We start from the raw sequence: 25,075 nt of genomic DNA, 5'->3' as shown, positions 1-25,075 counted from the left end.
CATCAGTATTCATATTGTTCTACAGTCTTCACTTTTGTAGATTTTGTGACTGGATTAGTATTAGGGTAATGTTGGCCTCATGAAACAAACTAGGAATTCTTTTGGAAGAATTAAGCAATCATTGTTTCCAATTATTTTAAAATGATCACTTTAATTCAAAAGGAAATCTCTCTGGTCTAGACATTTTCTACGTTAAGAAATTTTTCAGTATGAACTTTATCACTTGTTTTACTGTATTTCTGTTTACAGTACTAGTTTTGATGGATCAGGTTCAAATGGTGTGTAATCAAATAAGATAGATAGCACTCAAACTTCAGTACAGTTGAACAACTGTCCTGTGCCACTTTGGAATATAGATGGCAATATTTTTGTGATTGTGCTTTATCTTTATGACAGTGTCTATGAAAAAATGTCTATTGTTTGAAGAATAATAGAAGATTTGTTTGAGAATAAAGAATTTTTTCCACAAAGATTTGAGTTTAAATATGTAGGACAGGTAGCTCTAAAGTGACAAAAGCAATTAGGACAGTGAACTGTCCTCAGAATCTGTGATGACCAGAGTAACTTTGTTTGTTTGTTTGTTTGTTTTGTTTTGTTTGTTTGTGGGTTTTTTTGAGAAAAGTTTTCTCTGTGTAGCCCTGGCTATACTGTAGACCAGGCTGGCCTCAAACTCAGAAATTTGCCTGCCTCTGCCTACAGAGAGTTAGGATAAATAGCAGGATCCTCTCCTAAATATGTGTAAAGAATGAAGATATTTTGCATAGTGTTGAATTCAAGAAAAGTATCTGTATGTCTCCCCCCATGTGATTTTGTGGATAGAATTTCTTTACACAATGTAGAGATGAGTCATTTGTCTCTCAAAACCAATAACTCATCAATTTGTTAATGGATATGGAAAATTTCTCAGTGAAAATAGATTGGATCAACACCAGTAATTTAGATACATAAAACCTCTTCTTAATTTAGCTTTGGAGAATGTGGTAGTTTCCATGTGGATTAATAAAAATGTTTGTTTAATTCTATAGCAATTTTTTCCATTGTAGCCTGTTTTATGTCACTTTCTGTTATTTAAATCAACCTTAAATTTCACCTGAATCTCCAAAATGTTCTATGTAAGAAAATATAATGATACATCTCCAATTCTTCATTTCTCCCAGAAGTATAAAGCACAAGAAGAAAGTGGGAAAATGAACATGGTGTCCTGTTCACCTTCACAGGAAACTGGGGATCATTCCATTTAGAAAAGTATTTAAGATTTTTGTAGGCAATATTTATAGAAAAATTGAGCCAAATGAAAATGGAAGAGAAGCAGAGGCCACCATTGTAGGATGTTGAAATATTCTGGTAAGTCACATAGTGAATGAACAATAAAAGTCTTCTTCATAACAACAAAAAATTAAGAAAGTGCACATCTCAGCTTTTATACTCTAAAAATGCTCAGTAATCACTCAGTCTCTTGCAGCAATCTAAAATAATGTGTGGAGTATTCTATAACAACATTTATTAAATAATATCATTTGGGAGTCACTATGTGGGAGTTTCTAACAATTCTCTTTTGTATAAAAATAAGTGGACTAGTGCTAATTCTTTCCTTATAAGTAGAATACTGTTGGAACTTACTCCACCCCCATGCCATTGATCACTGATTAGTCATACATTTGGAGATATAATTTACACTTGTTCACTGCCCTGTGAGAGCAGCAGAAGAAAGAGAGTCTGCTAGGTCAGAGCAGTGAATGAGGATGAATTCCAAAGCTCAGAAAATGGAATTAAATGATGGCCACTCCATTCCTGTACTGGGCTTTGGCACCTATGCAACTGAAGAGGTAACAGGGATGGGGCTGGGGTTGAGACTGGAATGAAGACAGATCTAAGAGAATGGAAGTTACCAATTCCTGTGCAGTTCTCATGGGCTCCTGGTCCTCTGTTTCACCACATTAGAGCTATGCCATGTAAGAAGAGAGCGGCCAACTGTGTGTGTGTTCTGTACCAGGGTCTGATCATGTAATCACTCACTATTCTCATCCAGAGATCAAATATCTTCCTTCTATTTTGATTTGCTTCAAAGAAAAGAAGAAAAATTAAAACTTACTTATTATGACTATCTGATAATATATATTACATAACCATTTTATTTGTTAACCATCGAAATATGTTTATTCAAGCCATTCGTGCATTTTATGTTTAATTACTTGATTTTTGTTATTTCTGAGTTTGATATCAATTCTGGGTACTAGTCTTTATGAGATAATTGGCTGACACTTTTTTCTTATTCTGTAGATTGTTTTCTTTACACTGTTGACTGTTTCCATTATTATGCAAAAGATTCTTGACTTGGTATACTATCATTTGTCTACTTTTGCTATTGTGTCCTGGGCCTTGGAGGACATATCCAAAAATTACCTATGAAATGTTTTAAAGAGATTGCTTCATGTTCCTTCTAGTAGCCTTATCATCTCAGTTCTTATAATAATGTCTTTGGTTCATTTTGATTGATATTTCTAGCAAGTGGCAGATTTCAGTCCCATTTCCATCCTGTGTGTAGAGATAGTCAGTGTTCCTAGTTGTCATTGGTTGAAAAACCTGTGCTTTTTCTTATTCATGCTTCAGTGTCTTTGTTGAGAGTCATTTGAAGCATATAAATTCACTTCTCTGAAGTCTAGTCTATTCATCATTCGTCATTTTTTTTTTTTTGAGAGAGAGAGAGACAGGGTTTCTCTGTGTAATTTTGGTGCTTGTCCTGGATCTCACTCTGTAGACCAGGCTGGCCTTGAATCCACAGAGATCCACCTGCCTCTGCCTCCCAAGTGCCACCACCACCCTATTCCATTTATCTATGTGTCCATTTTCATGCCAGTAACACAGTTTGTTTTAGTTTCCTACAAAAATGCTAAAAGTAGACATCACTTTTCTGGATATACATACCTTATTGTTCTCTTTCAGATTTGTGGCTTTTTAGTTTTTCCCTTTTATTGAAAATAGATTATTGTCTCATACAATATATCCTGATTACCTTTTCTGATGAGAGTTGAGAGATGTATTAATCTCTGGCTATAAGGATAAGTCATTAAGAGTTAGTTCAATTCTATATCTATTTAGGTTCTTCTTTAGGGCCTAAGACCTGTCTGATTACAGGTTCATGAGCCCAGTAAGGATGCCAGGTATGGGACTTGTCTTGTGGACTAGGGCTTAAATCAAAAAAGCAATTAGTTATTCCCATAATATTCATGCCACTATTGTAGCAGTGGGCATATCTTGCTAAGTCATTATTGAAGCTTGCAGGTTCACGGTTATATAAATTGATGATTGCTTTTTTTCTTCCAGTATAATGTTAAATTCTTGACTTAAAATTTAAAAAAAACCACCTTTAGATCTCTATGAAATTACAAGGTTAAGAACAGTCATGTATATTCAACTGATGAGTTCCCATGTTTGGTTTCTGAAGGGCTTAATAAAACATGGAAATGTTTTCAGAGTGGTTTCATTATTTTGCTAGTCACACAGATGCCTGTAGGAGCTCCCAAAGCCACAGGACACATTCAACAGCTCTAGCTACTTCCTCTGAGGCTTTTCCTTTAGGGCAGCCATCATCTGTTTAACTGGTTCTTATTTAAGAAATATGGCTATTACTTATCTGGAAAAAATTTTAATACTGTTTCATAAAAGAATGTTTACAGTTATTTTATTCTTCTTACCCTTAAAATTAAAGCATGAAATAAAAGGTAAATTCTAATTAGTGAATAAATAAGAATATGTTTGTTTCACCATTTTTTTATTTTTAATCAAACTTGACAGAAAAGACAATAATTTTATTTTTTCATTTTAATTTTTGAAAAGACAATAATTTTAAATTTTGCTTTATTTATAATTTTCCTAAAATTATGAATTTTGTTGTAAAATCTGACACTTGAAGTTTTTCTTTGTGATCTGGATAGTTTCTTATGTATAAATCTATGTCTTTTGAGGATTAATCTTTATTGTGAATACTTATTTGTGACATGTATATTATTTAACTGCTTAGAAAAAGGTTAACATAGCATACTAGTCACTATTTTCAGACTAGAGTCTGCTGGTATCTGGGAACTTAAACCTCTTACCAATGTTTTTATTGATGTAGGAAAGACCCAGTAAAACTTGAATGGATCCATCACTCCAAGCAGAACTAACTGAAAACATGGGGGAAATTGTTCCCTCTAAAAGTCACTGCTTGTACAAAACTTAATCATGGAGATCTTTAAATACTGTTTATTTCTCTTTCTTTAGCATCTCAAGAAAAAGTCTATGGATTCCACCAAAGTAGCTATAGATGTTGGATTCCGCCATATTGATTGTTCTCACTTCTACCAAAATGAAGAAGAGGTGGGACAGGCTATTCGAAGCAAGATTGAAGATGGCACTGTGAAAAGGGAAGATATATTCTATACTTCAAAGGTATCATATATACAGTGCATAATTGTGCAAATTAATGAAGGGGGTGTATTCAGATGACATAGTACAATTAAATCTGTAGTTGGTGAATTGTGTTTATAGGCCATCTTTTATTCATGCATGCCCACATATTACATTCAGTATTAAACATGGGAGGTGATGTTTCTTTCTCAGCATTGCTATATTTAAACTTAAAAGCTTAATGTAAAGTCCACTTGCTTATCTAAGACTCTGCTGAAAGCACTATGATTTAACATGAACTACATTATCAGAGAGGACTCTGCTGGGACAACAAGTTCCCTTATATGCTGAGTGATTCTCCAAACATTATAATTATGAATATAAATCATATTTATAGATAAGACAGAACATTATAAAATAACCCTTTGCGTGTTAAATTGGGAAATAGCTAAAGTGTCTAGTACTATGTCCACAATATATTAAAATATTAAAAACTTTTCTTTAGTTATATAAATTAAAGGGATACTGAATCTTCCCCCATTGAGTTCAGAAGCTGAGAGAATTAAAATATTAAATTGCTCTCTAAGACACAATTATAGCACAAATTAATAATGTGTTTGTATATCAAGAATTTTCCTTCAATTGTTGTCATATTTACTAATAAAAGCCACACATATGAGAGTTTATGTAGATGGACACCACCATAAGACATTCAGGATGAAAGTGAGTATTTTTCTTGTGGTCAGTTTTTAAGCAGTTGAAAATTTCTCAATACCAAGTAACAGAAAGCCGTTGATAATGGTAACTTATTAATCCAGCACAACTCCCATTGTTCATACCCTATAGCTTTGGTCAACTTCTCATCGTCCAGAGTTGGTCAGACCTAGCTTGGAAAGTTCACTGAGAAAGCTTAATTTGGACTACGTTGACCTCTATCTCATTCATTTCCCAGTGTCTCTGAAGGTAAGTAATTTGTAATATCGAGCTATCTAACTTCAGCTGTCAACATGATGTTCATTGTGTGAGTAGATGGATTTAATACATAAAATTCATAAATCTCACTTTACTTATACAAGTTATAGAACAACAAAGCGTGGCTGTAGAAATGATGGAAGGAAAGAACTGATTCCTACAAGTTGTCCTCTGATCATTCACTGTGTTTTATACACACACACACACACACACACACACACACACACACACACACACACAAAGTGAAAAATAAGTAAAATGTAAAAAGAAAACTTAAAAATACTACCTAGGATAACTTATGTGAAAAAGTTTACCACATCAAGTAAATGAACAAAGCTAAGGAGTAGTCTTTGCAAATATCTCCACTTAGCCATACCCTTCCTCTGTATTAGCAAAAGTTTGGTCAGTTTTGTTTCAGCCATTTCTATTGATGATAAATAAGGCCTTTAGCTCAAAGCTCATGTTCATTAATATTTGATGGTTTCCTGTATGTTCCAATATCAAAGTTCATCTTGCAAAGAAACAATTGACTTTTTCTCACTTTCCTGACTTTCTATCATTCATGCAGTAGGAACATTAAAGGCCACAGATTGGAGCCCTGATTATTTATCCTGTGTCAAGATTCCAACTCACAATTGCCTGAAATCAGTGCAATGACACTAGTGACATTGTCAGAGAAAAATGGACATCACAACAGGGAAATGAGCAGGTGTATTAAAAGTAACATGTCAACTAGTACCCGCAGGACATGCAAATGCATTGTTTATTATCACACATAACATATGAAAAAGCAAAGTGAAAGTCACTTTATTAATATATGAAAAGTTGTTCCATCTAGGTTAGGGGTTTAATTTCCAGCCGTAAATTTATCTAGGAGCATAGCTACAGGAAGAGATGTAAAAATGGTAAGATCTCTAATGACTGCTACTATTCCAGCCAGGGGATGATATTTTACCTCAAGATGAGCATGGAAACTTAATATTTGACACAGTGGATCTCTGTGCCACATGGGAGGTGAGTGACTACAATAAAGACCACAGAAGAAATAAAGAAATAGAAAGCAAGAGAATATGATAGGTAAGTGATCAGCCCTTCTAAGACTCTTGGGACATCTCAGAAGGAAGGTCAGGAAGAATGTAAGAGACACAAGACAGAGAGAAGAATGCTGTCTTCTGGGCATGACACAGACAATGCAGACATGATCCCTCAGCAGGTGCCCACCCACCCTCAAATAGGCCTGCACAAGATTGAGTCTGTCAATACTCAATCATCAATCCTAGAAGGACTCATGGAGCCATAGGTTCCCTGGTGAACTAGCTACTGATGACAGATTCTGGGGAAGGAGCAGTCATTGTCTTCAGTTGGGTATCCACTCAGGAACCCACCAGACTCCAACATATATTTCCAAATCCATGATCACATCAATAATCCTGGTTAAATTCTAAAGGCCTCAAAACAAAAGAAAATGAATGTGGGAAGGAGACTTGTAGAGAGAGAGGACAGGTAATAGCTGTGGGAAGGAGATTACTAGAGTGTATGAGGATTACAGTACTCTGAAAGCAACATATATATTCAATATATATATTCTATATATATATATATTCAATATATATTTGAATATATATATATATATATATATATATATATATATTCAAAGAACCAATTCAGTGGATGTTACTGAAAACAGCAGAGAGGTCCAGTTCACACAACTCCACATGTAGGAAAAGGATGAGTGCTCTTTGCTGTAGACATTATGGCCTTTCTTGCTGATGTTCTGCTTAAGTAGTAGGAAAAATGCATAGCAAAAACAAAGTGAACGTGGAGAAGATAACTGTATCCTGTTTTCCTCCCTATACAATAATCATGATTGCCTAAGGAGAGCATAGGACTTTATCTTATTGTCATCATCTTTTTTGCCATTTACTTCATCAGGTTTTACCGATAAATACAAGTCAACTTCACTTTCCTTTCTTGGCACTCTTCTTTCTAGCAACACAGCTTTTCGTGTCTATCAGTCAGATTCCAATTGTGTATGTTATTCTCCACCAATGTTTTCTTCCCAGGCCATGGAGAAGTGTAAGGATGCAGGATTAGCCAAGTCCATCGGGGTGTCCAACTTTAATCGTAGGCAGTTGGAAATGATCCTGAACAAACCAGGGCTCAAGTATAAGCCTGTGTGCAACCAGGTGAGCTCCTTTATCTCTTTTCCATTAGACTTTCTTTGCTTTCTGGATGTCCTGTTGACAGGTGTCTGTGTGTCCTTCCTACTTGTTCATCTTCCTGTTATGGAGCAAAAGGTGCTAAGAGCAGAGCCTTTATCCAGGGCTCTTGAACAGCTTGTATCTTTGCTTCATAAAGCAAAACAATAATGAGGGGAGACCATAGTGTGGAACGTGTTTAGAGAAGTCAAGGCTAACATTTGGAGATGAAGTCATTAGTCACACTTCAGAAGGAAGATCCACTTATCCCTAAGATACTAATGATGGCCATAGACTGAGTCAACAAAGGATCAGTGGAAAATACAGCAATACTGGTAGTAGATGAAATCCATACTCAGAAAATTGTAGTAATAATTATAGTTGATCCGGTGCCTGACAACATCTATTGTGTGCTGATTCTGTGATCTGAGATACTTTTCATAACTTTCATATAAGAAATGTGGGCTGGGCAGTGGTGACACACACCTTTAATGCCAGTACTCAGGAGGAGGAGGCAGATGTATCTCTGTGAATTTAAGGCCAGCCTGGTCTACAAAGTGAGTTCCAGGATAGCCAGGGCTACACAGAGAAAGCTTGTCTCAGAAAACAAAAGGAAGAAAGGAAGAAAGGAAGAAAGGAAGGAAGGAAGGAAGGAAGGAGGGAGGGAGGGAGGGAGGGAGGGAGGGAGGGAGGGAGGGAGGAAGGAAGGAAGGAAGGAAGGAAGGAAGGAAGGAAGGAAGGAAGGAAGGAAGGAAGGAAGGAAGAGTTCTCTGTTGGAAAAAAAAGTGACATGGATGTGTTGAGTACATAATGACATATTATTTTCAAATATAAATGTCAAAGAAATAATACAGAAGTAATATTTTTACATCAGTTATATAACAAATCACATTTAAACTTTTAGAACATTTGGGATAATGATACAAATATCAGTGTGTCTAAAACAGTGGTTCTCAACCTTCCTAATGCTCTGATGCTTTAATATAGTTCCTCATGTTGTGGTGACTCACAACCATAAAATTATTTTTGGTGCTACTTCATAATTTTGCTCGTAATTTTGCTAGTGTTATGAATTGTAATATAAATATCTGATATGCAAGATATCTGATATGTGACCCCTGTGAAAGGATTATTTGACCCAAAGATATCATGACCCACAGTTAAGAATCACTAGTTTAAAATGATTAATGTATATCATAGTCTATAATATAGGCAAGTGCAAGTGTCTACACCTACACACATGTGTTTAATGTTTTGATGAACCCATTGAAAATAAATTATAGTAACCCCTGTCCCCGAGGAGCATTCCCAGGGTCTACTCTCGCGTGCATCAGACAGTATTCCCATGGGAGGCACAGAGTTGGCTGCTAGGGTTTTCCACCCAGAATGTGAGCCTAGTCTTTAGTCTCTCTCCAGTGGGATCTTCTGTTGCACAGACAGAGGTGCCTAGAAACAACAGAGGGTTTGCGGGTGTCCAGGGCCGGAGAAACACAGCTAGTTAGTGAGCAGTGTGATTTGAGATGGCTGTGACGCCTGAGTGAGGCAGCTCTGTGGCATTTGCTATGAAGAATTCTATTTCTTACTGAAGAACAAATTATTAATATTGGATGAGTATTTCAACAGTGTGACTAATGTTTGAAATTACTTTTTCTAAGAATTTTTCTATAACCTTCCAAAAGTAGTAATGTTTGTAGTTAACTATAAATCAAGCTTTGAAAGTCCAAAACAAATAAGAAAAGACTGCCTTCCTTTTCGAGAAAAAAAATGTAATTTTTCTGGCCACAGGGCATTGTGCATTGTCAATGTGGTCTATGGTCAGTCTCCTTTTCTCCTCAGAGAAAGAGACTCGGAAGTAAGGCAAGGTCTCTAAGATAGTTCTTAAAACTTCAGACTTAGTGTTAGTAATAGAGTTGTGTTTCAAAGCCCTCAGTACTCATCTGGGACGAGCGCTGTGACTGCAGACAGGCATGCAGTTGGAGTTCGAGTGGATTTTTTTCCTAAGTTGACAAGTGCAGTCCACACATTGTTTCATCAGAACTGGATCTTTTCCTGTGCCCTTAAGTTTGTGAACCCAGAGGGAAAGGAGACCAGAAGATGCCCAGACACATCAGATAATAGTGACTACACTGGTTGCTGATGTTGAGTTATTTTAAACTCTAATTAATCATTTGGACAGCAGTATTTATCTCTTTGTTGTAAGCTCATAGCCGAACTACTTAAGTACAGTTTATAGCATTTTAGTGCAGTTAATTCTTGACAGAAAACCTACATTGCAGATTTAAAGGTACTGTACAACCATGATGTCTGTAAACAACATTCCTTGGCACCTTCTTGTCACTTAGACTAGTACGTAATACAGCTTGAGTGACCACTTCGGGAAGTACTGTCAGAGTCTAGTGTTGCGTCCCCAGTGTCGGACTGAGTTCTCAGCTCTGTCCTAGACATTTGCACTACAGTAGCCAAGTCCATTCTTGTTGTCTGTCACTGTGCTCTGTTGCCCACTGGTGAGCACTCCTGGGTCCACGCCAGCTGCTGCAGAGGTTACTTTACAACCCCCTGGCTATTGCCAGGCTACTGAAAAGAAACGCTATATTTGTATGCAATACTAACCTGTTGACTGCTAACGTCTGCTTCTGCTTGCTGTGCCTTGTTCTGGCTGCTTTTTCATGCTAATAAAGTATGTTTGGTGTTTGCCTTGTAAAAAAAAATTATAGAAATAACTATTCACTCTTACTACAGAACAAAATTAACTCTTCTCATCCAATACTATATAGTTAGAGTATTAGATCAAAGGAACTCAAAAATTAGGAGTTTTAAGCTTTAGCTGAAGGCAGTTGGAGATAATAACAAATAAACCAGAACTCAAATAATCTAGCAACTAGTGATGTCAGATTTGATCATTTAGTAAAGCTAGCCATAGCCATATCTCTTTTTTTTAAAGGTAAGATTTTTTTCCTTTTATTTGAAATGCATTTCCTTCTCACATAATGTATCTTGGTTAGAGTTTCTACTCCTCTACATTTCTCCCTACATTCCCTCCCAGCTGGATCCATCCCCATTCTATCTCTCATTAGAAAACAAAAAGGCTTCTAAGGCATAATAATAAAATAAAATAAGATAGAACGAAAACTAACACATCAGAGTATGACAAAACAAATTAACAGAAGGAAAACAGCCCAAGAAAAGGCACTAGAAGAAGAAACCCACTGATTTGCACACTCAGAAATCCATACAAACCACTAAACTGGAAGTCATAATATATATGCAAAGATCCTGTGGGGTATGTATTTTATCTATAGATAGATAGATAATAGACAGATGATAGATAATGAATAGATTAGATAGATGATAGATAGGTAGATAGGTAGATAGGTAGATAGATAGATAGATAGATAGATAGATAGATAGATAGATAGATAGATAGATAATTTTTTTAAAAAAACATGACATTATGAGACAAGGAACCTCCAAAGATGACAACTGAATTTGCTTTCTGTTGGCCATATACTACTGGGCGTGCAGCCTACCCTTAAGAGTAGTTTGTTTCCCCAGTGAGAATACCTTGGAGGAAACTAAATTTTTACTTGCAAGTGGTTATCAATTGGAGATTGATCCTGTGTTTGGGATGGGGCTTCTGTCTACTTCTTTCTGCTCTAGGACACCATCTGGTACAGCCTTGCACAGGCCCTGTGCAAGCTGCCTCAAACTTGGTAAATTCATATGCATGTTGATCCATTTGATTTAGAGGGTATTGTTTTCTTAGTGTCCTCCATCCCAACTGGCTCTTATGCTCTTTGCACATGCTCTTCCACAGGGGTCCCTGAGCTCTGGGACAAGGGATTTGATAGAAATATCCCCTTTAGGGATAGGTGTCCCAAGGTCTCTCACTGTCTGTACAATGCCTGGCTATGGGTCTCTGTATTTGTTCCCATCTACGGCAAGAAAACACTACTCTAATGATGGCTGATTAAGGCACTAATCAATGAAAATGTCATTAGGAGTCATTTTATTGCTATGTTCTTTTGGTAGAACAGTATCATTTGGCTTTACCCTAGGACCCTAGACTATCTAGTCTCAGGTTGTGTACCAACCAAGTAATGCCAGGTGTGGGTTCAATCTCACTGAGTCAGACTTAAGTCAAGTCAGATATTGATTTGTTACTCCCCCAAGTTTTGTGCCACCATTGCTCTAGCATATCTTGCAGGCAGGAAACCACTAAAGAACAAAGGGATTGCACCTGTGCTGGTGTTTATATTTTTTGTTTGGTGGCATTCAGAGAATCCTCCTGTACCAAAGATTCTAGAACATAGGAGTGAAGGCTCAGTGAATTGCGTAGGTGAGGCCTTGCTGTCAGTTTGTGAAAGGCAAGTTATAGCCTTGGCAACAGCCTGGGTTGTTTGGGAATTCCTGTGGGACCCCTTTGGCCAACAATTCAATTAGATATAACCCAACATCAGTTAGTGGTGGGAGCTTCATTTGGTGTTAAAAGATGGCCAGTTAGGACTCCGTCTCCCCCTCTTATTTGGTTATTTCATTTAGGTCACCCTCATATATATATTTATATAAATATATTTTTTTTTTCAGGAAGTTTCTACTGTATTGGGTTTCTTTTCTCCCCTGCAAATGGCCCTTAATTTTAGCTGCTGTTCCCTGTATTCTCTCTCTCATTACCCTCTCTCCTCTGCCTCCCCACTTGATCCTCCTGTTCCAACTCCCTGTTGTCCATCCATAACTGTATACTCAGTTTCCCTTTCCTAACAATATCTATCTGTACCCTCTACCCCCATACTCTATACCTAACTTCTGTGGTTCTATGGCTTGTACCTTGATTTTCATTGACTTAATATCCATCATATGTGTCTTTCTGGGTCTGGGTTACCTTGCTCAGAACGATATTCTTCTAGTTCCACCCATTTGCCTGCAAATTTCATTATTTCATCTTTTTTTGACAGCTGAGTTAATACTCGGTCATGTAAATGTATCACATTTTTTAATCTACTTTTCTGTTGAGGGACATCTAGATTGTTTCCAATTTCTGACTATTATACATAGAAAGACTAAGCAGGTATCTCTGTGATAGGATGAAGTATCCTTTGGATATATGCCCTTGAGTAGTAGAGCTGGATCTTGACATAGATTGATTTTCATCTTCCTGAAGAACCACCACTCTGATTTCCATTGTGGCTGTACAAGTTTTCACTCCCACCAGCAACGGATAAGTGTTCCTCTTACTCCATGTCCTCACCAGCATGAGCTATCACTTGTTTTGTTTATCTTAACAATTCTGACAGGTGTAAGATGAAATCTCAAAGTAGTTTTGATTTACATTTCCCTGATGACTAAGAAAACAACATATCTTTAAGTGTTTCTCGGCAATTTAAGTTTCCTCTTCTGAGAACTGTGTTTAGATCTGTACCCATTTTTAATTGAGTTATTTTTTTTCTTGATTTCAAACCTTTTGAGTCTGTCTTTATTAATTGTGTGAATGTGGTTTCAAGGTTGACCACTCTAAATTGGACAAGCAGTAAAGGAGCTCATTCCAGGGAGGCTAATTCTCCTCTTCCCAGAAGTATCAGTTGACTGTAGTTCTTTGTCTAGGGATGAAACCTGTGAAATTCCCCCCTTTGATGTTAACATATATAACAATATTGCTATTCACTCTTCTTTCTTGATATATTAGTGTAAAAAGAATTTGGATATAAAGTCCAAACAAATTTAACAACTTTAAGAAAAGCTACATTTTGATTTCTTTCATTTAATTGTCAGTACTGTGTGAAAGGAATTAATATAATAACCACCATCATTAGAGGACAATACTTTTCTATTCTTTCTCTCTCTGTGTCTCTGTCTCTGTCTCTGTCTCTGTCTCTGTCTCTCTCTCTCTCTCTCTCTCTCTCTCTCTCTCTCTCTCTCTCTCTCTTTCTGTGTGTGTGTGTGTGTCCCTCCCTCCTTTCTACCCTCTCTGTACTTACTTTATTCTCCTTTTGATTCAAAAACTAACTCAATATTACTGGTAAAATTTTTAACAACTTCCTGTTCTCTTTCAGACCTTACCTCAATTTAATATTTGATCAAATCCTTGCTTTCATCTACAATTCAATATTCAAAGCTCTACAAATTCGTGGAATTTGTTATGTCTCCCACAGTAAAAAAAAAAAAAAATGGTGTTTAGCCTCCAAGATCTGACCTGCAGGGTTACTGAATCTCAGGAATGTTACCTTTTTAACTTCCCAAAATAGATATTAAATTTATTTAAAAAAAAAACCATGACATGGTATTGATGATACTCTCATTTCAAATTCCATGCTAATATTGATTATTTTTATTCAGCTTCCTTTCCTTTAATATCTCTTTGATATTACTGAGGGATTTCATGGAATTTTATATGCTCCTATTCTGTTTATATACAGGTAGAATGTCATCTTTATCTCAACCAGAGCAAGCTGCTGGATTACTGCAAGATGAATGACATCATTCTGGTTGCCTATGGTGCACTGGGAACTCAGAGATATAAAACTTGGTAATAAAAACAGCAGAAGTCATCTATAAGTCACAATTGTTAACATAGTCTTAGTTCTACAACAGTCAGATTTCTGGAATTGACTCTCAGTACAGGTGGGGTTACATTTCTGGAAGGTCTCAGAGGATGATTAGCTGCGAGTCCACTGACTACATTTGAGAATTCTGGACTCTTGTGGCTATTTTCATTTGTGTTCAACTGGCAACAAACTTCTGGGATTTGTCTTTCCTTCTAGTGTTAATGAGGATACTCCAGTTCTCTTGGATGATCCAGTTCTTTGTGCCATAGCAAGGAAGTACAAGCGGACACCCGCCCTGATTGCCCTTCGATACCAGCTGCAACGTGGAATTGTGGTCCTAGCCAAGAGCTTCAATGAGGAGAGAATCCGAGAGAACATGCAGGTGAAGAGGAAGCCAGACACCAGGGCTCTTAAACTGCATCCTTCATATATGCCACATCTTTAATTTTCAGTTTTAGAATTTTCAAATGTACAATAAGTTTAATAAATTAAGCAGTCCATCTCTTACCTAAATTTGTCTGCTTTTAATTTATTGATATTGTATTATTTCTCTATAACACTACTTTAAAGTAACACCAATCAGTGATGGACCCATGTGTTAAAATTGTAACAGTTAGTGATCATCTTTTTTCAAGATAAAACTGATTGGGATTATCTACAATGAGTCATCTTCCAGCCAGCTTCTGAGTCCTTTGACCAGGAATCATTAATGATTGGGCGATTCCTACTTTAAGTAATATTGAAAATGATTTTTTTCTCTTCCTAATTCTTCATGGGTAGAACATACAAATGCAACTGTATCCATGAAAATTTCTGAAGCATATTTTCAAAACTGTCTCTGCACTTCTCTGGATCTTTCATGTCATGACATTATTTCTTCTGAATCAAGTCAGCTTTCCTTCTTCTCCAGATTCTTTTGAAATCTTTACCTGTCATATTACATGTTATGTATGATGATATATTTCCATTTAATTTTTTAATCTGGTTTTCAGTGTTTTGCTTGATAACTTTAAGAATTGGGGGCAACTCCTCAGATTGTCTCAGAATGACAAATATTCTTCATAAATATATATTTAAAATAATATCTCTTCCTCTATAACAGGCTTTTGATTTCCAATTGGCTTCAGATGACATGAAAATCCTCGATGGCTTGAATAGAAATTTTCGGTACTTTCCTGCTGACATGTAAGTAACTTTTATAACTTTTATAATTTTTGATGGTTCTCCACTTATTTTCTAAGGAGAGTTTATTAATAGCATGTCTGTCAAAAGTTTCCTCACTATGAGGAAGTCAAAGAACAGAGTCAGAGAAAACACAGATTTCTAGAATTCTCTTTCTAGACTCAGAGTTTTACTCTTGGACACAGCAAAAGGGAGTAGATGCAGGGTCACCTTGGTCTGATGCACTGGAAGCAGGGTCACCTTGATCTGATGCACCTTTCCCTCTTGTATCAGTTGCATGGAATGTGCTGGGTCAGCCAACATCATTGCTGAGTCTATATCCTTCCTGGAGATTTTTTGATTCCATCTATATCCTATGGATATAAATTCTGGGTATTTCAATGTCACATTTTCAAATAGTATAATGATCAATTTGCAATGTCATCTCAAAAATCTGCTCAATTTCTTACAGACCAAAGGCAAGTCCATTATCTCTGTGGTACGGGTCAATAGCTCTCACCCCTCTTCATATGCAATTGCTTATTGAATCTTGCTAATTTAATGGCTTTAATAATGTCAAGCATCTTATTTCCTTTACACTCTATGTGTGTTCAGGACTCAGACAAACATTTTTCTCAAGAATTTCTCAATTGTTGTTGTAAATAAAACACTATTTTACTCAACAGACTATCATTATTCTCCTTATGTTATCTACAAGTCTATATAATTTACAAAAAGATGCATAATATAAAAGAAGTTAAGCAAGGAATTGCTTCTTGTGTGAAAATTTATTCATAATTAATTCAAATTAAGCACAATAATGTAGAGAAAGTATTAGAATGCACAATTACATGTAATCCAAAATTGTAAAGTGGGTTATTACCTATATTAACAAAATATTGCTAATATTTTAATAGTATTGAGAAAAATAATGAAGTGAGCACACTTATTCAATGAGATGGAAATAATGGCAAGCAATCAGTCATTTTTGCTCCTATTAAAATGATAAATCTGGGTTGAAGATTTAGCTCAGTGGTAGAGCGCTTGCCTAGTAAGTGCAAGGCCCTGGGTTTGGTCCTCATCTCCGGAAAATAAATAAATAAAATGATAAATCACTTTATCACTTTCATGCTACTATAGAGCAAATTCCTTGGACATGGAACCTCAGTCCCATAAATGAAATTCCTTCCAGTTCTGGATGATATAGCATACCCTGTATCATAAGCAGCTAGTAAATAATTAATGATTGAAGACAACTGACACTAAGTGCTATCAGTTACTTTATCATTTAAGAGTAGTCTCTGTGAGTTCGAGGCCAGCCTGGTCTACAGAGCGAGATCCAGGAAAGGCGCAAAGCTACACAGTGAAACCCTGTCTTGGGAAAAAAAAGAGTGGTTTTTACCTTTTTACTACTTTTTAATTTGGTGTATATGTGTGCATGCACATATTTCGCATATGAAGTTCAGAGGACAACTTGCAGGAGTTGATTCTGTGCTGCTACCATGTGGGTTGCAGGGATCTAACTCAAGTCACCTGGGATGACAGCAAGCACTTTTACCTGCTGAGCCATCTCGCTGTCCCCCAAAAGTAATCATTATTGTCAAATACATAACTGGAATTTCCCAATTCAAAACAAGGCAAAATCAGTTTCTGCTTCATTGAAAATTTACAGTAAAAAGAAATGGTCGTCTTTTTGCATTATAGAAAAATGTATATATTTGAATGATTGGCTCTGGGTTCTCTATGTGTTAAGTTCCAAGGAAAATATATTTGAACAGCTCATTTGTTCTTCCTTAGCTCTATTATAAAGTACTGTTTCTAAAAATAATAACACGAGTCATATGGCTTATCAGAAAATCAAATTTTCCATTTGAGCCTCAGTGGCATAGCTCTAGAAATCTTACATTAGAAACAGTCATTAGACATATTGTGCATTGTTCTTTCTCATTGCAGGTTTAATGCTCACCCCAGCTTCCCATTCTTTGATGAGTATTAACATGGAGGCCTTTGCTATGAGCTCTGTTTGAAGCTCATGTGTGCGATGCTGGACTCTCATATACCAATAGCTGAATACATCACCTTCAACCCATGCTGCTTAGAAACTCACCTTCAGTTTGAGCTATGTCTGTATACCAGGGAGCAAAAGTACTAAATTTTGACTCTTTTCTATGAATAAAAATATTCAGTCTCACCTGCTCCTGTGTATAGACCTTGAATGTTTTACCTCCTCCTACCCCATTAAGCCCTCAAACTGATTAATCTGGATATTTGTGCACAGCACAGTATTTAAGAGATAAGAGCTATTTTATTGACATTTCTAGAGTAGGTGTGGATAGGTTTCTTACCCTATAGAGAAGTAGCAATTAGGAGGGTTTTATCAATAAGTGTTTCTCCTGATCTTCAAACAACAAGAAAATATACATGTGATCTGGTAAGGCAAGATAAATGTGAGAAGAGCATCCAACATCCCTGGAAGCTCAAAGATTAGAGCTCCAAGAAGCTAGAGAATGCAGTCTCTGTAGAAGGCTTTTAAGGGAGCCAAGAGGGGAGTCGGTCTGCAAAGGTTGTGAGTTCCTTGGGATATAAACAGATCCACTGTACCACAGGATGGAATTTGCAGATGAGAGATGGAATTCCAACTAAACTCTGGTGTGTCCTGATTCCAATCCATACAAAGGTACCATACAAAAAACTTCATTCTGTAGAAACAACTCAAGCAATTCCCTTGTTTCTTCCAAGATATTTTAAGAGGCCTGTGTTTTCAAATTGCTTATGGATAAATGCTAATGATCTAGTGACATGGCCTGGTATACCAAATATAGATATATAACTTTATTACAAGGAACACTCTAATGAGGGACCTATCTGCAGTATCAGTATATTTGTTCATTCCATTTGGATTACATAGCCTCTCCCCATACAATACCAGAGGATTATGTAATATCATGGCATACATTTTATCAAAAATTTATTTTATATTATTTAGGTCATAGTCCCACAGTCATAAACAAACCTACCATGACTTGCTGGTAATCTGAGCTGATTTTACTCCTTGTCAAAATATCCAGCCATGACTGTGCTCTTTTATGCTGGTTAATCTTTTCTAAAGATACTCGGAAACATAAAGATATCCAAGCTCTGGATAATTGGACCAGACACAGAGGTCACCCCTGTTGACATTCTCTAGCCAAAATAGCCATTGATATATATGTCTTTTGTAATGAAACTCAGCACTGGTGGCTTTCTCAGAGAAGGGATATTCTCCATGACTAGATGCAGTATTCTAAACAGTGAGTCAATTATATTTTCCCATTGTATCCCACATTAGATGTCAATGATAGGGTCAGGCTATGACAAGAGGATTCTTTCCTAGTCTACACAGCTTGCCTGTAAGGACTCAATAATTAAGGGTTTGCTAAATCTAAATGTACTACTGTGTAGCTGCAGATATTATAGACTCTCATCACCCCTCTCCCCTGTTTTTATAAATTTGTGTCTCCAAATGAGGCATACAATGGAATTTTGACCTGTTTGATCACCCACAAGAAGCATGTTTAATTGGAAGACACACCATATCTTTAAGAAAATACTTACTATATAGATGATAATCAAGCAGAGAATCCCATAAATGGATCTCCCTCCTAACTCTGGCTTTGGCCCTACTAAGTTCTAAATTTACAAGCCATCATGTCTTCCCTCATAAGTTTTCAAGCAATACTTTTTAAAAGTCCCATGCTCACAAAGATGTTGTCTCTATGTAACACATCCACTTCCTCCCACTCCCATTTTTAAAAGTCATTCTATCTTACAGAATGGATTATATAACCGAGGACAGATGGCATCATATGTCCCAATGTCAACACACTGCTTGAAAGGAACCCCAGTGGACCGTTATAGGACCCCTTGCAAAGATATAATTCCACTTTGCTAGCATTAGTATCTTTGCAAGTGATCACATAGTTAATAAGCTTGAAGACCCACCTCCTCTAAGCCATTGAAGAAAATTAAAATAATTGCATCCAAGACAACACCAGAGCAAAGATGAGAAACGTCATCTAGTAAATGCCAATCATATCAGAAAGTGATCAGGGAAGAAATTCTTAACACTTCTTATGGAGCACCCCGAACTACACCTCCATATTCATGGGGAGCCATGTACTTATATATAAGGCCTCCTTCCTCCAGGGTTAGTACAGCTCCCATGGAAGAGAGGCTCCAAAACAAGAGGCAAGTGTGTCAAACATTTTCAAATAAAACAGAAACACACAAATTTGACAAAGAAATAAGTAGGCCATATGTTCTTATATTTGTCAAACGTCATATTTGTCAGATGTTGATATGGAGGGCATCTCTTATCCCTGACCGGACTGGGAAAATACAGGAAACTTTACAGAGTCCAACAGCAAACACAAGGGTTTTAAGTTCCTCGAATGAATGATACAAAGAGAACAAACTCTTGACTTCTGAAAGGCAAAGACTGGAGGTCACAAGATAAAACCATCACAACAACAGTTAGCTTTGACTTCCCACTGAGTGAATGGAAGTGTTTTCAAATTGCAGGATCCTCCTATTCCTATCTTAGTGACACAAGTAATATCACTACCTAACCAAAGACTGTTAAAAGGCCTTCACATAACTGTAGCTCAATCTGAAGTTCCATTGTCACATTATCCAGAACCTGGACACTTTTCCATAAGTGATGGATTTGTTCCCTGGTTCCTGCCCATCAAACTGGGGCACTGTGTTGCGCTTTCAGGTGCAAGACATCATTGTTACTATCTTTGTAATATACCTATAGTATGCTTCATTGAAATGTGATAGGTATGTGTTGAGCTTGATCTCACTTTATGCACTGTAAGTTTCCTCCCCATACAGGTCTCAGCTGCCAGCTCTTCTTGATCTGCATTCACTTCCCAGGTATACAACTGCCAACAATGGTGCTGACCTCCACCACGTGGATTGTATTAACCATGATGTTAATCTCTGTGTAGTAACATTAACAAGACAGTCACTCACTTTTCTCACATAAACCCTGATTTGCCCAGAAATGTCTGGAAACTATGCACATCTCCATACCACACCCTGTAAGAAGCAGAGTGAGCATGAACTTTCCAGGTGTGCCACATTCACCCACAGCTAGATAGTCTTAAGTTCACTGAACTGGGTTACTTTTTTCCTCCAGAAGGGAACCACAGTATTGATGCTGGCCTACAGTGTTTTTCTACCGCCACCTAGTGGCGTGCCCATGCTTCCTACAATGGTACTGTTCTCGGGGAACTGTCCATACTATAAACCTTCTAATGTTCTCAGCCGTTCTGGCTTGTGGGGAGGCTTTGGGTGCTTTTATCTCATGAAGACAAGCATGCTGTAATAACAGATAGATCCAAAAGGGAACTTAACCACCCTGGTTTCAAGTATTCATCTCAACTCAGACAAGTCCCCTGAATGGAGAATGTTCACCACCAAAATATTGTATTTGTTTTGTAATCAATTCAAAACTCCAATGAAACAAGATTCCCTTATATTTTTGTAAACTTTATATCCATCATTAATGTTTTATATAAATCTGATAAAATTTTATCCAGTTTAAGACAAGACACTAGAATATAAAATGTATTGTATGCATGTATATATTACTTTGTGTAGATTTATATTTCAATATGTCATCTTCTCTATCACAAAAGTGGAACGCATTTTCTTCCACTTGTTCACATATCATTTTATGTCTTCAATATCTTATCATTTCTCTCTGTGGAAGCTCTGTAGCCAACGCCAATTTTATTCTTAGGTATTTTGAATTGTTATCAAATGCTATGAAAGTGCTATTTTCCCATTCCAACTGTAGATGCCTAGGCTCAAACTTTATGTGTATGTGTAGTATCTAGTCAGATACAAAAAACTCTGATAAACTTAAAGGTTAGTTCTTTACTCAGCTCTCTTGAGATTTTATTTCCTTTGATACTGTGTTTCAGAGTCCAAGGCAATTTTACTGAATTTAGTAAATTCTGAATTTTCTTCCCAAAAATATGGATATGGTTTCATAAGGCTATATATAATCTTTTCACTAGGGGAGTGGAAACAAAAGGGTCACGAGTACAGGGAATCCTCAACTACACAGTGAACTTGGAGTTAGCAGAGAATCTGTTTCCAAAATAATGAAAAAAAATAGTATATCATTGACGAAATCAGGGAGGATATTAAAAATTCCTGAAGATATTTGAAAATGAGAGCACATGGTACCAGAACTTCTGGGATACAGCCAAGGATACATGTCCAGATGGGAGAAAACATGGGTAAAGCAGCCAGAAAACTAGAACATTAAGACATGAGATTTCATTGGTGTAGCTATCTAAAGTTTCCCAGGGGAACCCAAAGACACAACTTCCATGAGAAAGTTCAGTGTCAGTTAGAGTGCAGTGATGTAGCTGCCCAAATCACCCATCCTTCTGTACATAATCCATTACCCATGTTCCTGTAAATGATCCAAAAACTACATCATTGGTTCACCAATATAGACCTTGTTTTAGTTAGGGTTTCTATTGCTGTGACGAAACACATGACCATGGCAACTCTTAAAAAGGAAAACATTTAGTTGAGGCATTGGATTACAGTTTCAGAGGTTTAGTCCATTATCAGCATGGTGGGGAGCATGGTGGGGAGCGTGGTGGCTGGGAGTATGGTGGCTTCTGGTAGACATGGTGCTGGAAAATTCTACATCTTGATCCAAAGGCAATAGCAAGTGAACTGAGTGGCACACTGAATGAAAAAAGACCTCAAAGCCCACCCTCACAGTGACACACTTCTCCCACAAGGCCACACCTACTACAACAAAGCCACACCTCTTAATAGTGCCATTCCCTTTGGGAACCAATTTCTTTCAAACCACCACAAACTTAGACAGAATTCGTCCTTCTGTTATTCCCCTTTCCATTCTGGAAAAATGGGATATTCTCTCCAGGAATAGTTACACAATCAGAATACTAAATAATACTTCTTGATTTTCCTCTTAGAAATTTTTGGATGTTTAACGTCTTGCCCCAAAATGATAGAGTTTAATAGCCTCAAAGACTCTGCCTTAAAACCTAAGCACAGGTTTTGAATACATTTTGAAAGTGAACATAACAAGATTTTCTCAGAGTTTATACATGAGCTATGAGAAAATGGAAGTAAAAACTCAAAAATTATGGGCTTTATGAATGGCAAAATATAGTCTACAAATACCATGACTGGAAAAATTCAGCAGAGAGTAGAAGATACAAGGGAGCTTAGTTTGACAAACACTAAGTTTCAAATATCCCTTGGATGGAAACAGAGCTGTGGAGCGTAATATCTGGCTTCCCATCTAGAGTGTTTAAGGGAAAGCTGGGCTATACATACTGATTTGGGGTTCCTCAGTCTATAAACAGCATTTAAACCCACGAATACATCTAGGGTCACTAGGGAAGTAAGTGAATCTAAAAGGTAATCCAAGCATTCTTCTAGGACAAGTGAGAGTTAGGCCTCCTCTAATTTAAGGAAGGAATCTCGTTAGAGAAGTGGATGTAATGTGGGATGCACATCTTGGGAAGTTATGTGTCTGCTGATGGCTGTGGCTTCAGAAAGCCTCTGGGATGTGACAAAACTAGTCACAAGAAGGACAGCTGGAAGCTTCGTGTTAAAAGTACCCATGTCCCTAACATCTGTAAGTCCTTGACCAGTACTCATGACACTATCTCCATCTTTGGGAAAAGGATGTCTGAAATGAAGGTTTAGAGCCTCAAAACTGACTCATAAACTTTACATTCCTAAATTTGTTCAAAATGGTTGTGCATTTTGGTAAAAGAGACTGCAAAAGGCGAGCGGCTTTTCAAAGTGTCCTGCATGTCCTATGCCTGTCTTCAAAGGGCTTGTTTTAAGCTTGGAGAATTTGTCTCAAATGTATTATTAACCACTTAGATATTAATGTCTCACTGTTTAATGGCTTTGAGATTATTTTGTGTTTTATGTGTGTAATATTCCTGTTTCATTTGTAAGATATTTGAAAGAGAGCTGGCAAGATGGCTCAACTGGGGAAAGAGTTTGTCATGCAAACCTGACAGAGAAGAAACCAAACTGGCATATGCAAAGATTATAGGATCAATTTCATACAATATCCAGAGGAATTTGATGATCACTTTTAAAACATATGAGTTAACAATAATCATCATGGATACAGTTGGCTTTGTATATCCAATCAATGAATGATTAGAATGTAAAAAATACCCTTTTTATGTAATCAGACATTTCTCAAATACAGATGATACTTTGTTTAAAGAGCCAGGAACTGGCTTAAAAAGAATGTCACTCTTTAAATTTCTAACACTTTAAGCATCAAAATGAATTTCACTAATTATTAAACCATCAGAATGAGTGGATCCTTAAATACATATTCTTTAAAAATAGAGGAAGAAAGAGAAACAGTAAAAAAAAGTATCCATAATGTATTAGTTGATGAATCTAGACAATAGGTTTCACTTTGTTATTTTTAACTAATCTCCATAAATTTGAACATTATCAAAGCAAAATGAATGTTATCAAAATTTGATCAAAACTATTAAGTCTGACAGAATATATACAGATTCTTTAATGGACAAATTAAGATTTTATTTAATAATATTAAAAGATGATCTAAAATTCAGAAACATATACCTAAATCATATTTAAAAGTTTAACATTATAAAAAATTAGATCGTGTTTCAATACAGTGAGGTAATATTGGGAAAAGGCGATTTTAGGTTTTATCTGACCAGAGGCAGTCAATAATAGCCAACACATTTAAGTAAAAAGTACAAGCAAAAGCAACAAAACAAGCCTGGTGGCATAGCTCACTGCTAGAGAACTTGCCTAGCATGTGTGAGGTTCTAGGTTCAATCCCTAGTACTAATATTGAAAGCAATAAATCAAACATTGATTTTCTAATATAATCATCACAACAGAGAAAAGTAAACACACCAGTTAAAAGAAAAGTGGTCAATTTTACTGCTAGGATACTTTAAGTACCATTTAAAAATTATATACTTTTATATTCATCCTTGCTTTACATAGCACTAAAAACTTTCATTGAAATAAAGACCAGACCGGGTGGTGGTGGTGCACACCTTTAATCCCAGCACTCAGGAGGAAGAAACAGGCGGATCTTTGTGAGTTCAAGGCCAGCTTGGTCTACAGAGTAAGATCCAGGAAAGGCATAAAGCTACACAGAGAAACCCTGTCTCAAAAAATCAAATAAAAAGAAAATGAAAATGAAAAAGAAAAAGAAAAGAAATAAAGACCAGTTGGGGGAAAAATTATCACTTGTATGGAATGTAACAAAATTCGTTATGCTACCCATATAGGAAAGACATAATATTCATTGACCACAAAGTAAAATCATGAATGGTGTGACCACAGTAAGGGAGAGATTTTAGCACATAAAAATATATGATAAAACTAATGAAAACACAGGTAAACTTTGGGGAAGATACTTCAACAGATAACTCTTAATCTGAAAAGCCAATATTCAGAATATATAAATGTGGTAAATGAACTGTAAAGAGCCCCCTTAATTCTTCTAATTTCTGAGGACACACACTTTTGTAATATGAACTTGCAAGTTTTCCCATTTCATCCCTTGAGGTTTGCCTGGTATGTAACTTATAATGCCCCATAGAGTATGAAAACTATGATAATGGGGCAGTTTTAAGCCTAAAAATGTAAACTCAAATATCTAGTCCTAAACTGAGTTTGAACTACACCTGCAATTCCAGCTCTTAGGAGCCTAAGGGTAAAGGACAGTGAGTCTGAGGTTAGCCTAGATAC

The 25,075-nt window shown here is 36.5% G+C and overlaps 1 protein-coding gene across 1 annotated transcript; it reads left to right on the top strand.

Annotated features, from left to right (window-relative positions):
* Window positions 1–1,715: 1,715 nt before the first annotated feature.
* Window positions 1,716–17,449, top strand: LOC102910062 (aldo-keto reductase family 1 member C18). The gene is made up of 9 exons (XM_042278175.2): window positions 1,716–1,826; window positions 4,264–4,431; window positions 5,236–5,352; window positions 6,298–6,375; window positions 7,425–7,547; window positions 13,970–14,079; window positions 14,315–14,480; window positions 15,201–15,283; window positions 17,213–17,449. Exons 1-9 carry the CDS (start codon window positions 1,737–1,739, stop codon window positions 17,253–17,255), a joined length of 978 nt encoding a protein of 325 aa, XP_042134109.1. The 5' UTR covers window positions 1,716–1,736; the 3' UTR covers window positions 17,256–17,449.
* Window positions 17,450–25,075: the final 7,626 nt, after the last annotated feature.

The sequence above is a fragment of the Peromyscus maniculatus genome, chromosome 5 (assembly GCF_049852395.1).
Source record: "Peromyscus maniculatus bairdii isolate BWxNUB_F1_BW_parent chromosome 5, HU_Pman_BW_mat_3.1, whole genome shotgun sequence".
Lineage (NCBI taxonomy): Eukaryota > Metazoa > Chordata > Mammalia > Rodentia > Cricetidae > Peromyscus > Peromyscus maniculatus.
The sequence above is the reverse complement of the archived record's forward strand: the minus strand, read 5'-3'. Positions and strand labels throughout refer to the sequence as shown.